Source organism: Chiloscyllium punctatum, chromosome 24 (assembly GCF_047496795.1).
Source record: "Chiloscyllium punctatum isolate Juve2018m chromosome 24, sChiPun1.3, whole genome shotgun sequence".
NCBI classification, from domain to species: domain Eukaryota; kingdom Metazoa; phylum Chordata; class Chondrichthyes; order Orectolobiformes; family Hemiscylliidae; genus Chiloscyllium; species Chiloscyllium punctatum.
In genome coordinates this window covers 84,984,204-84,996,845 of record NC_092762.1, presented here as the reverse complement: position 1 = coordinate 84,996,845, position 12,642 = coordinate 84,984,204, and the positions used below count along the sequence as shown (strand labels likewise).

The window sequence follows — 12,642 nt, the reverse complement described above, 5'->3', positions numbered from 1 at the left end:
GAGCTATAGGGAGAGGCTCAATAGGCTGGGGCTGTTATCCCGGAGCTTCAGAGGCTGATGGATGACCTTATAGAGGTTTACAAAATTATGAGGGACATGGATAGGATAAAGAGACAAGGCCTTTTCTCCGATGGAGGGGTGGGGGGGGTGGGGGTGGGGGTCCAAAACTGGAGGGCATAGGTTTAGGGTGAGAGGGGAAAGATATAAAAGAGACCTAAGGGGCAGCTTTTTCACAAAGAGGGTGGTACGGGTATGGAATGAGCTGCTGGGGAAGTGGTGGAGATTGGTACAATTACCACATTTAAAAGGCATCTGGATGGGTACATGAATAGGAAGGGTTTAGAGGGTTATGGGCTGGGTGCTGGCAAATGGGACTAGATTAGGTTGGGATATCTGGTTGTGATGGACGAGTGGGACTGAAGGGTTTGTTCTGTGCTATACAGCTCTATGATTGTAATTACTAAGTTAAAAATCACACAACACCAGGTTATAGTCCGACAGGTTTAATTGGAAGCACACTAGCTTTCGGAGCGACGCTCCTTCATCAGGTGATAGTGGAGGGCTCAATCCTAACACAGAATTTATAGCAATAATTTACAGTGTGATGTAACTGAAATTATACATTGAAAAATTCATTGTCTGTTAAGCCTTTCATCTGTTAGAATACAGTGATAGTTTCACTTCTTTCATGTGTAAATCATAAAAGCTTTTTTTTAAAAAGTTGCATTCTCAGGTTAGCTGTTAACAATGGTGATAGCTGGACAATATGTTGAAGGTGTTAGCCCCCATGTTCCCTGTCTATGACCTGATGTTTAGATTGATTCTAATCTAAAAAGTGAGATAACAGAGTTTTACATAAATTCATGCAGTTTTTGAGCTCAGAGTTCTACATGAATGTATGCAGTTTTTGAGCAAAGTGCAATGTAACTCTGCAAGTACAAATTCACCCCACAAAATGTGTGTGCATGTGGGTCTGTGTGTGTGTGTGTGTGTGTCTGGGTTGGGGGTTGTGAGTGCGAGAAAGTGTATGTGTGTGTGTAGTGAGTGCAGAGTGTCTTAGGTCTGTGAGGGGGTGCATATGTGAGTGTGGGAGTGTGTGTGGGTGTCTGTGTGTGCATCTGTGTGTATGTGTGTCCGTGTGTATGTGTGTATAGAAATGCCTGTGTGGGTGTATAGTGCAATGGTGGTCACCTGTAATGTGACATGAACCCAAGGTCCTGGTTGATTGGGTTCATGTCACATTACAGGAGACCACCATTGCACTGTACACACACTCACACACAGGCACTCCTATACACACGGACACAAATACACACAGACGTGCACACAGACACCCGCACACACCCTTACAGAGACACACTCCCACACGCACCCCCTCACAGACTTAAGACACTCTGCACTCACTACACACACACTGCACTCACTACACACACACATACACACACACTTTCTCACACTCACAACCCCCAACCCAGACAGACAGACACACACACCCACAGACCCACATGCACACATATATTTTGTGGGGTGAATTTGTACTTGCAGAGTTACATTGTACTTTGCTCAAAAGCTGCATACATTCATGTCGAACTCTGAGCTCAAAAACTGCATGAATTCATGTAAAACTCCATTATCTCACTTTTTAGATTAGAATCAATCTAAACATCATGGCATAGACAGAGAACACAGGGGGCTAACACCTTCAACATATTGTCTAACTATCACCATTGTTAACAGCTAACCCGAGAATGCAACTTTTTAAAAAAAGGTTATGTGATTTACACATGAAAGAAGTGAAACTGTCACTGTATTCTAACAGATGAAAGGCTTAACAGACAATGAATTTTTCAATGTATAATTTCAGTTACATCACATTGTAAATGTTTGCTATAAATTCTGTGTTAGGATCGAGCCCTCCACTATCACCTGATGAAGGAGCGTCGCTCCGAAAGCTAGTGTGCTTCCAATTAAACCTGTTGGACTATAACCTGGTGTTGTGTGATTTTTAACTTAGTACACCCCAGTCCAACACCGGCATCTCCAAATCATTGTAATTACTGTCTTTCCTGCAGTGTAGCTGGCGCTTTACTTCTAAAAAAAACAATTTATTCACGTGGCTGTTGCTAGCTGGGCAGCATTCATTGCCCATCTCTAATTGCCCAGGGGACAGTTAAGAGCCAACTACGTTACTATGGACATGGATCACATGTAGGACAGACCGGGTAAGGATGGCAGATTTCCTTCCCTAAAGGACAGTCATGAACCAGGCGGGTTTTAATGACAATCGACAGGGGCTACTATTAAACTATCATTTTAACTGAACTCAAAGGTTACCACTGCCTTGGTGGTATTCAGACCCATGTCCCCACAGTCTCTGGTTTATAAATCTAGTGGCACTACAATCACATCATTGTCCTCAGTGAGGACAGGTTTGCCCATTGTTACACAGCAACTTCTCAGCAACATTGTCAGAATGACCCAGTCCATCCACGTCAGCTGTAGGGGGAGCAGGAGCAAACTGTACCCCCATGGGAGGCAGGAGGTGATAGGGGTGGGTGTTGGGACACACAACAAAATGCCAAAGCCTGGAAATTCTGAACGCCTGGCACAAGACAATTAAAGGAAATGAGGCAAAGATTCCACATGTGCAAGTTCCATAAGTCCAGGAATGTTTTTCCCTGTGCCAAAGCATTCCTGATAAATCACTGGAATATGTCTTAATTGGTCCATCATGGGACCACATTTCAGCTACGACTGGTCGGTAATTGTTCAGAGTTCTCCACTTCATTAATACCTCACACCTGCTGCCTCTGCCAGTTACAAGCAGCCTACATGTGAAATACTTCAGTCGCGGTTCCCCGTGGTTAAAGTGCAATTGCAACTGAATATAACAACAGCAAGGGTTAGGGTCTTGTAAATTTGGTCTGGGTAGTGTTGGAAAATTCCTCAGATTTATACCATGCCACTAGTGAAATGTTTTTTTCAGTGGGTCAGCTATCATGCTCGCTCTTTCCTTGAGCTTTCCAACTTTCCTTTTCCTCTGATGTGAGGAATAGCCACTTGGGAAGGGGATGATTTGTAAAAAAAAGAAAAGGAATCCAAAAGATTCCATAAGATATAGAAGCAAAAGTAGGCTGTTTGGCCCGTAAGCCTGCTCTACCATTCCACAGAATCATGGCTGATCAGCGTCCTTTCCTTCAACTGAGATGTGAGAATCCTACCGGGGGAATGTTTTGAAACTTGAAAGGGTTCAGAAATGATTTACAAGGATGTTGCCAGGGTTGGAGGATTTGAGCTATAGGGAGAGGCTAAACAGCTGGGGCTGTTTTCCCTGGAGTATTGGAGGCTGAGGGGTGACCTTAAAAGGATTTATAAAATCATGAGTGGCATGGATAGGGTAAATAGACAAGGTCTTTTCCCTTGGGGGGAGTCCAGAGGTGGAGGTTATAGATTTAGGGTGAAAGGGGAAAGATATAAAAGGGACCTAAGGGGCAACTTTCTCACACTGTTGGTGGTGTGTGTATGGAATCAGCTGCCAGAGGAAGTGGTGGAGGCTGGTACAATTGCAACATTGAAATGGCATCTGGATGGGTATATGAATAGGAAGGGTTTGGAGGGATATGGTCCAAATGCTGGCAAATGGGACTAGATTGGGTTGAGATATCTGGTTGGCATGGATGAATTGGACTGAAGGATCTGTCTCCGTGCTGTACATCCCTATGACTCTATGACTAAGAATAAGAGATATGTTAAAATTTTCCATGTATCAGACAAGACGTTTCACTTTCTGAATTGTCTCTCTTACTTCCCCCAACCACACAACCTTGCAGGGTGTCTGCACCCATTCCCCTATGACCATCACTGGACTCATTGGATCCACTGGAATTGGACTTGTACTCACTGGGATTTAGAAGAATGAGGGGGATATCTCAGAAACATATAGAATCCTGATGGGACTGGATAGGCTAGATGTGGGGAGAATGTTCAAAAATGTTGGAAAAGTTCAGAACTAGGGCCACAGTCTAAGAGTAATGGGTAAGCCATTCAGGATTGAGATGTGGAAGAATTTCTTCACGCGGAGCTGTGAACCTGTGGAATTGTCTCCACAGGAAGCTGTTGGGGGCCAGTTCATTAAATATATTCAAGAGGGACCAGGACATGGCCCTTGCGGCTGAAGGAACCAAGGGAGATGGGGAGAGAGCAGGAGTGGGATACTGGAATTGCCTGATCAGCATTAATCACATTGAATGGTGGTGCAGAATGAAGGGCCGAGTGGCCTACTCCTGCACATATTTTATAAGTTTCTGTGTTTCTATTACCAATTTTGATTGTTCCATTATTGTCAGCCAAGCCTTTAGCTGTCAACACCCTGAGCTTTTGAAATTTACTCCCTAAATCTCTCCACCTCTCTCACTCACTGAGAAGTTAGTGAGAAATGAATTGCAGGGTCAATAAGGAGGAGGTATAATTGGAAGGTGAAGGGCAGGAGGTTTAGAGGGGATTTCAGGTGCTGGGAATGTGGAATGTAGGTCCCCAGCGTGTTGCCGTGGCACTACTCCACATCTGGCACGGGAGACTGGCAGGCTCCTGTCCACCAGACAGACTTACACATTATCACAGAAAAAAAGGCCCATTTTCTCAAAATTTTTCATCTCTCACTCATTAGGATAATTTGCAAAAATTTCAATCTGAGAGGAAAACCAACATTTGTGCTGCACAAGAGGATAGTATTAATTATTTGGCATGAGCACTCTAATAGATGGAGATGTTGCCATGGAGAATGCTGATAACTGACAGTTAACTATCAAGTTTTGTTTTAACTTGAAGCCGGTCAGGCTGACTAATTGCTCAGGCTGTTACACTCAGAAATTAACAACAAATGGCTGTCATCTATATTGTTGAGTTGAACCAGAGACTCTAATTTGTTTTCCCTTTGAATTGGTATTCTTGCAAATTGTCCTGATGAGTGCAAGGTGAAAGAGTTCAGTGACACTCCAAGTCCAGTCACCAAATGACCATTTGATTGACAGGTTGATAAGCCCCAACCAAAAGGTTCTCACCTCAGGGTCAGGATTTTATCCATTGTACACAAGACCCCACACCCCCCTTCTCTCTTAGGACGGTTCTCAGCTCTTTGGCTGAGCTCTTCAGCCACTTGTCTTTAGCTCATTCCATGTCTTTTAGCACTCTGGTGAAATGCCTTGGGACAGCTAATGAATGTAAAGGGTGCTACATAAATGCACAGTTGAATAATGGTTACACAGAATGCTGGGCCTTGGTTATCCTGTTTCACTTCAGCAGCCTTGAGCTTTGTAAATTACAGAGTATTGGCATGATGCCAGGTAATTTTATTTTTCAGAAGTTGCATTAACAAAGCATTATTGCAATAAGATTATGTCTGAGCTAATCTATGCAATGATTCATAAATTAATTGTGCATCTGTCTGAATAGCGAAGAAAAATCCTTTCAGTAATAGAATGCGATGTCAAATATGTGATGAATGTGTTTAGCGTTGCTCATTAATTTATCCAATTTAATGCTTCAGTCTTTGGATGTTATTTGCAGCAAACACAGGGGCCAAGTGTAGAACTAAAGCTGCAGAAATAAACAAGCCCTGGGCCTGTGCTGGTCTCTGGCAGTGCAGGTGGGTCTCTCCTCCTTAGTACTATCGAGTGATGTTTGCTGGAAATGCAGGGGTGTGTTGACATCCTGAGGAACAATTTTAATTCTAATGCTTCCCTTTCCCACCTGTTCAACCTGGACGGTGTGAGGGAGGAGTTAAGATCAGTCCCACTCCACATTGTTCCCACTTGGTGGCATCTTAGCTTCAGAGAGTGAAGGAAGTGAAGGCTCATGTTTACTGAAGGTAAAAACAATGACTGCAGATGCAGGAAACCAGATTCTGGATTAGTGGTGCTGGAAGAGCACAGCAGTTCAGGCATGAAGGATGAAGGGCTTTTGCCCGAAACGTCAATTTCGAAGCTCCTTGGATACTGCCTGAACTGCTGTGTTCTTCCAGCACCACTAATCCAGAATCATATTTACTGAAGACAGACAGAAACCTGATTCAGTGAAGCTCACTGGCCAAGGTTGTGATTTTAAATAACAGCCTGTAGGCGAAGCTCTCCCAGTGTAAAGTATTGAATTGCAACAAATCTACAGGATTCAGGAACCTGACAGGAGGGAATACTCTGTTATGCGTTTGGGGATTTCATCAGGGGTCATGGAAAGGCAGGAGTTGGACCTTCAGGCCGAGAAAAAAAATTATTGGATTTCCCTCAACTCCCCTTTCTCTCTCTCTCTCTCTTTCTCCATTCCCAACCAGTGTCTACTTTAGCAAGGCACTCCCTCACTCCACTTCCCTCATGCAGGAGCTGAACCTCTGGCAGCTCGGAGCTGGACTTCTTTCCTAATCAGCCCCTTCGCCCATCAGCTGATCTCCACTCGATTTTCTTATTTATGGCACGTCTGGTGGTCAACAATTCACACGATTTCTGCCCATGACCACGGAAACAGGCTCAGGGCCTGGAGAATCTGTGAACTCTACACTCATAACTGACTCTCCATGGACTGATCTCACACACTCATTCACCTCTGGGGAATATCCTATCCCAGTGGGATAGACCAAAGACATGCACTAGATGCGGAAAGTCAGGAGGCATGGGATAGAGGGAAATTTGGCCAATTGGATAGAAAACTGGCTAACCGGTCGAAGTCAGAGAGTGGTGGTAGATGGTAAATATTCAGCATGGAGCCCAGTTACAAGTGGAGTTCCGCAGGGATCAGTTCTGGGTCCTCTGCTGTTTGTAATTTTTATTAATGACTTAGATGAGGGAGTCGAAGGGTGGGTCAGTAAATTTGCAGATGATACAAAGATAGGTGGAGTTGTGGACAGTGAGGAGGGCTGTTGTCGGCTGCAGAGGGACTTAGATATGATGCAGAGCTGGGCTGAGGAGTGGCAGATGGAGTTCAACCCTGCCAAGTGTGAGGTTGTCCATTTTGGAAGAACAAATAAGAATGCGGAATACAGGGTTAATGGTAGGGTTCTTGGTCAGGTGGAGGAACAGAGGGATCTTGGGGTCTATGTACATAGATCTTTGAAGGTTGCCACTCAGGTGGATAGAGTTTGTAAGAAGGCCTATGGAGTATTATCGTTCATTAGCAGAGGGATTGAATTCAAGAGTCGTGAAGTGATGTTGCAGCTGTACAGGACTTTGGTTAGGCCACAGTTGGAGTACTGTGTGCAGTTCTGGTCGCCTCACTTTAGGAAAGATGTGGAAGCTTTGGAGAGGGTGCAGAGAAGATTTACCAGGATGTTGCCTGGAATGGAGAGTAGGTCGTACGAGGATAGGTTGAGAGTTCTCGGCCTTTTCTCGTTGGAACGGCGAAGGATGAGGGGTGACTTGATAGAGGTTTATAAGATGATCAGAGGAATAGATAGAGTAGACAGTCAGAGACTTTTCCCCGGGTACAACAGAGTGTTACAAGGGGGCATAAATTTAAGGTGAAGGGTGGAAGGTATAGGGGAGATGTCAGGGGTGGGTTCTTTACCCAGAGAGTGGTGGGGGCATGGAATGCGCTGCCCGTGGGAGTGGTAGAGTCAGAATCATTGGCAACCTTTAAGCGGCATTTGGATAGGTACATGGATGGGTGCTTAATCTAGGATAGAAGTTCGGCACAACATCGTGGGCCGAAGGGCCTGTTCTGTGCTGTATTGTTCTATGTTCTATGTTCTATGTTCTATGGGACAAATGGCCACTTATAGAAGAAACTGCAAGGCTGTTGGCTAGAAAGCAGCAGGAATCAACATATTTATGTGACTGGGAGAGAGAAGACACAAAAGGAATTCTGTGATGGCTGTTCATAAGTGTGTGCGTGCTCGCATGTACATGGCTTATTGCATGTCGAGAGAGAGAATGATTGAATCAATGAATGTCAGAGTGTGTTTGTGTGTCCATGTGCGAGTGAGTGAGTGGCTGTGTGTGTGTGTGTGTGTGTCAGTGTAGAGAGTGGGTGAATGAGTGAGTCCATGTGTCTGAGGGAGACAGAGAAAGACAGCCAGGACTGAGTGCCTCAGCAGAGAGTGACAGGAAGAGAAAGAGAGAGAGAGTGAGTGAGAGAGTAAGAGAGAGCTGGAACTGAATATTCCATGTACAGTCACTCACCTATTACTGTGAGAGTCGCTGGAACTGATTTGATGGAGCTGATGCCATTGGAAACCTTGCACTGGTATTGCCCTCCCTGCCAGTTCTGCAAATCCTTCAGCAATAGGGTTTCTTCATTCTTAGTGTCCAGCAGGGTCCCGTTGTGATACCTGGACAAAAGTCAAGGAGCAAGGGCAGGCATGGGCAGAAAGAAAAGTTGGTAATGTTAGACAGTGACATGACACAGGGAAACCCGACTACTTGGATAAGAACTATGGGGCTTGTGTCTATACGGTAGGGAGATTCCTCCTCCCTCACCCTCTCACACTCCCACCATTGCTCACCTCACACACCCATCCTTACAGAGCCCCATCTTCCCCGCAGCCAGAAGGGGAACAGATTCTTCTTTCCCTGGTTGGACCATCAACAAATGAGGAGAAAAAGTGAGGACGGCAGATGCTGGAGAGTCAGAGTCGAAATGTGTGATGCTGGAAAAGCACAGCAGGTCAGGCAGCATCCGGGGAGCAGAAAAGTCAATGTTTCAGGCATAAGACCTTCATCAGGAATGCGACAGGATTAGGGTTATTCCTGATGAAGGGCTTATGCCCGAATCATCAACTCTCTCGGATGTTTCCTGACCGGCTATGGCTTTTCTAGAGCCACACTTTGACCCATCAACAAACAAAGGTATTCAAAGAAAGCTTCAAAACCTTATCGCTTTTAGAATAAGTGCAGCTATCAATCTGGTCCCTGATTGTTGGAATCCTCCAGGGTTGATAATCTTGATGCAGTAATGCGTTTAATGCTCACAATCAACATATACAGGCCATTCAGCCCCTTGAGCCAGCTCTGCCGTTCAGTAAAATCAAGGCTGATTTGATTGTAACCTCAAATCCATGTTCTCACCGACTCCTGATAACCTTTCACGGCCCCTCACTTATCAAGAATATCTCCACCTCTGTCTGGCTCAGTAGCTCAATGGTTAGGAGATGCTGGAGAGTCAGAGTGGATAAAGAGTGGAGCTGGAGCAGGTCACGCAGCATCAGAGGAGAAGGGGAGTCAATGTTTCAGGTCGGGACCTTTCATCAGTGGTTAGCACAGCTACCTCACAGCACCAGGGACCCAGGTTCGATTCCAGCTGCAGGCGACTGTTTGTGTGGAGTTTGCACATTGTCCCCGTGTCTACGTGGGTTTCCTCTGAGTGCTCCATTTTCCTCCCACAGTCCAAAGATGTGCAGGTCAGGTGATTGGCCGTGAGAAATTGCCTGTAGTATGCAGAGGAGGTGGATAGGGTGGAATACTCTCTGGAGGTTCAGGGCAGACTTGATGGGCCAAATGGCCTTTATTTGTACTGTAGGGATTCTATGTCACTGCTTCCACAGCCTTTTCAGGAAAAAAATTCTAAAGTCTTACCCAAAAATAAAGTTGCTTTATCTCTGACTCAAATGGGTGACCCTGGATTTTTAAATATTGAACCTTGGTTCTCCAACAAGAGAAAACATTTTCTCACATTCAACTTGTCAAGACCCCTCAGAATGTCACATGCTTTCTAATATTATCACTAATTGTCTTTTGAGAGGATGGTGTTGAGCTACTGGACTGAACCACTGCAGTTGGACAGGGAACCTGCTGGTGTTCCCTTGCACCTTCTAGACTTGTTCTTCTCGTAGTCATCATGGGTTTGAAAGGTGCTGTCAAAGGAGTTTTGATGAATGCTGCAATGCATCCTGTTTATGATACACCCTGCTGCTACTGTGCGACAGTAGGCAAGGGGGCTGAAGTGTTAAGGTGGCGGAGGGGATACACAACAAATTGGTTTAATCCTGGATAGTTTCAAATTTCAGAAAACCCAAACTCAACTCCATCTGTGTCCAGGTCTTGCAATTGCAGAAGGAAGTGGATCGGTTTCGTGGGCAGCCAAAACAGACAAAAAGAAATCTTAACAAAGCGCCTCACCACACATATTGAAGTGGAGATGGAGATCCAGTGGCCTTGCAACAGAAGGACACCCGCTCACCTTCAAATCGTACTTTTGTCTCGGGGTGTTTCACAAGGTAGGGCTTTTCTGTTGAAGAGAGAGAGAGAGAAACAAAGGATGGAGAGGGCAGCTGAGATCAGAACATTGAAAAGTACAGAAACATTCCTGTCCAGAACTTAATGCCCACCTCAGTTTGGACTTTCAATCAGACAAAAGACCCAGCCACCATGCCCACCACTGTCCAGATTAAGTGCCTGGTGGGAAAACTTGTAGATGACCATCCTGCCCTGTACCCAACTGGTTGTCCAATGAAGGGTGTCACCCTGTCAGCAGTGGGGCACTCTCAATAAGTGCCAGGCAAGAGAAACTCAGGACAAACCCTGTCAGGGTTAATTATAGGCTTTCTCAGTTCAAAGGAACTCAGTGCCTGATTGAAGGTCCCAGCTTTGGGAAGTGGGAAGGGAGTTGCTGCTCCCTCTCCTTCTTCCTCATCACTCAACTACCCCTGCGTTCAATGGTGAGATCCTGAACATAGAATGGGTGCACTACCAGCAGCAGCCACCTGCTCCCAGCAGAGCTGCTGAGCAGCAAAGTGTTGCCCAGCCTCTGATTGGTCAACAGCTCACAGCAAGCAGTGTTTTCGCTCCCAGGGTCCATGTTCCTGGAGGGAGTCTGTCGCTGTCTTTAAGAAGCACAAGTCCCAATTAAGACAGTGGGTCTTCTCAAAGGGAGGCCTCATGCTGGGCCTCCAGTCCACCATCAAGTCCCCCGCCACATCCATTAAATACTGCTCATTGAGGCTGGGTCATGAAATATATTCAAGGCTGAGATGGACAGATTTTTAATCAGTAAGCAGGAGGGGCTAGAATATTGAGGGTTTATGGGGAAAAGACAGGAAAGTGGAGTTGAGGATTATCAGAGCAGCCATGATCTCATCGAATAGTGGAGCAAATCCGATGGACTGAGTGGCCTATTTCTGCACCTATGTCTTATGACTAATGGTCTTCTGTGTACCATAGGATTGGTATGGGGATTGTTAAAACTCAAGGTTCAAATTGAATGTGGCTTTTCTCACATGATAACTGGGTAACAACAACAACAACTGTGTTTACATAGCATTTTAGAATAATAGGATGATTCAGGTTGCCCTGTAGGAGTGTTACAAACCAGCATTTGACAACAAGCTGCAAAAGGAGTTTGTACATGAGGTGGCTGAAAACACAAAGATGTAGCTTTAGGGACTGGCTTAACAAGAAAGAAAGTGTGAAAGAAAGCAATGGATAAAGGGAGGCAATGGTGCACAGGCTGTGTTGCTGCCTTTGTGATCCAGAGCCTCAGGATCTGGGATCGTAGATTCAAATCTCACTGTTGCTGATGGTAAAATATGAAATTACTAAAAATCTGCTCGAATGGTGACCAATGTAACCATTGGTGATTGTCATAAAAACCCATCTAGTTTACTAGTGCCCTCTGCGGAAGAAAACCTGCCATCTGTATCTGGTCTGACATACACATGACTCCCCCTGGGTGGTAAGGGGTGGATGACAAAGGCCTGTTCTAGCCCGTGACACCCACAAGCCTGTGAATGAAATAAAAAAGGGGGTTGCTGTAATCTGGAAATTTGACTGAGGGTACCGAGTGTCAACTAAAATTTGGTGGGGGTAGGGGTGACAAGAAGGGGAGGGAAGGTAGGCAAGTACATTTGAAATAATGTGATATAACGTGTTTGAACAGTGGAATAATCTCAAGGGCCTGGGGTGATGTCTGCCACTCTCTCATCGCTTGTAGCTTTGCCTCTGTCTTTGAAGAATTTGAGCACAGTTAGTGAAAGGATTGACCACCCAAGTATAGATGAAACTTTTGAGATAGTTACTAACCAGCTCTCTCAAGAACTGCCTTCACCACCGACGACTCTGTTCCGTTCTGAACTGCTTGAAACACAGAGGGGGCAAACTTTGCACTTTCGACCAGGAGACGGGTCCTACTGTTGGCGCAAATGCCAGGGATCTTGAAAAAGCCGCTTTTGTTGCTCATGGCGACTGTCAGATGCGGCTGATCCTCCATCGCTATCCGACTCTGGCTGATGGGGACTCCGTTTGCTGAATGCACCGAGCCCAGTAAAACATGTCGCTCACAGACACAGCCATTACACTCTTCATTGACGTGTCCCACTGTACACACGTGCTGGCAGACTGTAACATAACAAACCCACCGTTTTTATTAACATTGCTCTTCTTATCGAAACATAGAAAGTAGGAGCAGGAGCCCATTGAGCCTGCTCTACCAGACAACACAATCACAGCTGATCATCCAACTCAGCCCCCTGTTCCTGCTTCCTCCCCATACCCTTTGATCTCATTAGGCCTAAGGACTTTGCCGAACAGAGACCTAGGGGTACAGGTGCATTATTCCTTGAAAGTAGAGTCGCATGTGGACAGGATAGTGAAGGAGGCATTTGGTATGCTTGCCTTCATTGGTCAGTGCATTGAGTACTGAAATTGGAATGTAATGTTGCAACTG

The 12,642-nt window shown here is 45.5% G+C and overlaps 1 protein-coding gene across 2 annotated transcripts in view; it reads right to left on the bottom strand.

Moving 5' to 3' along the window:
• cilp2 (cartilage intermediate layer protein 2) overlaps positions 1-12,642 on the bottom strand; it is a 47,124-nt gene that overhangs the window by 13,152 nt on the left and 21,330 nt on the right. For both annotated transcript variants that reach the window (XM_072594378.1, XM_072594379.1), the window contains exons 6-8: positions 12,000-12,314; positions 10,101-10,209; positions 8,166-8,314 (exon numbers count right to left, since the gene is read on the bottom strand). In XM_072594378.1, the coding sequence (XP_072450479.1) occupies positions 8,166-8,314; positions 10,101-10,209; positions 12,000-12,314 (573 nt within the window). The remainder of the gene's footprint in view (positions 1-8,165; positions 8,315-10,100; positions 10,210-11,999; positions 12,315-12,642) is intronic.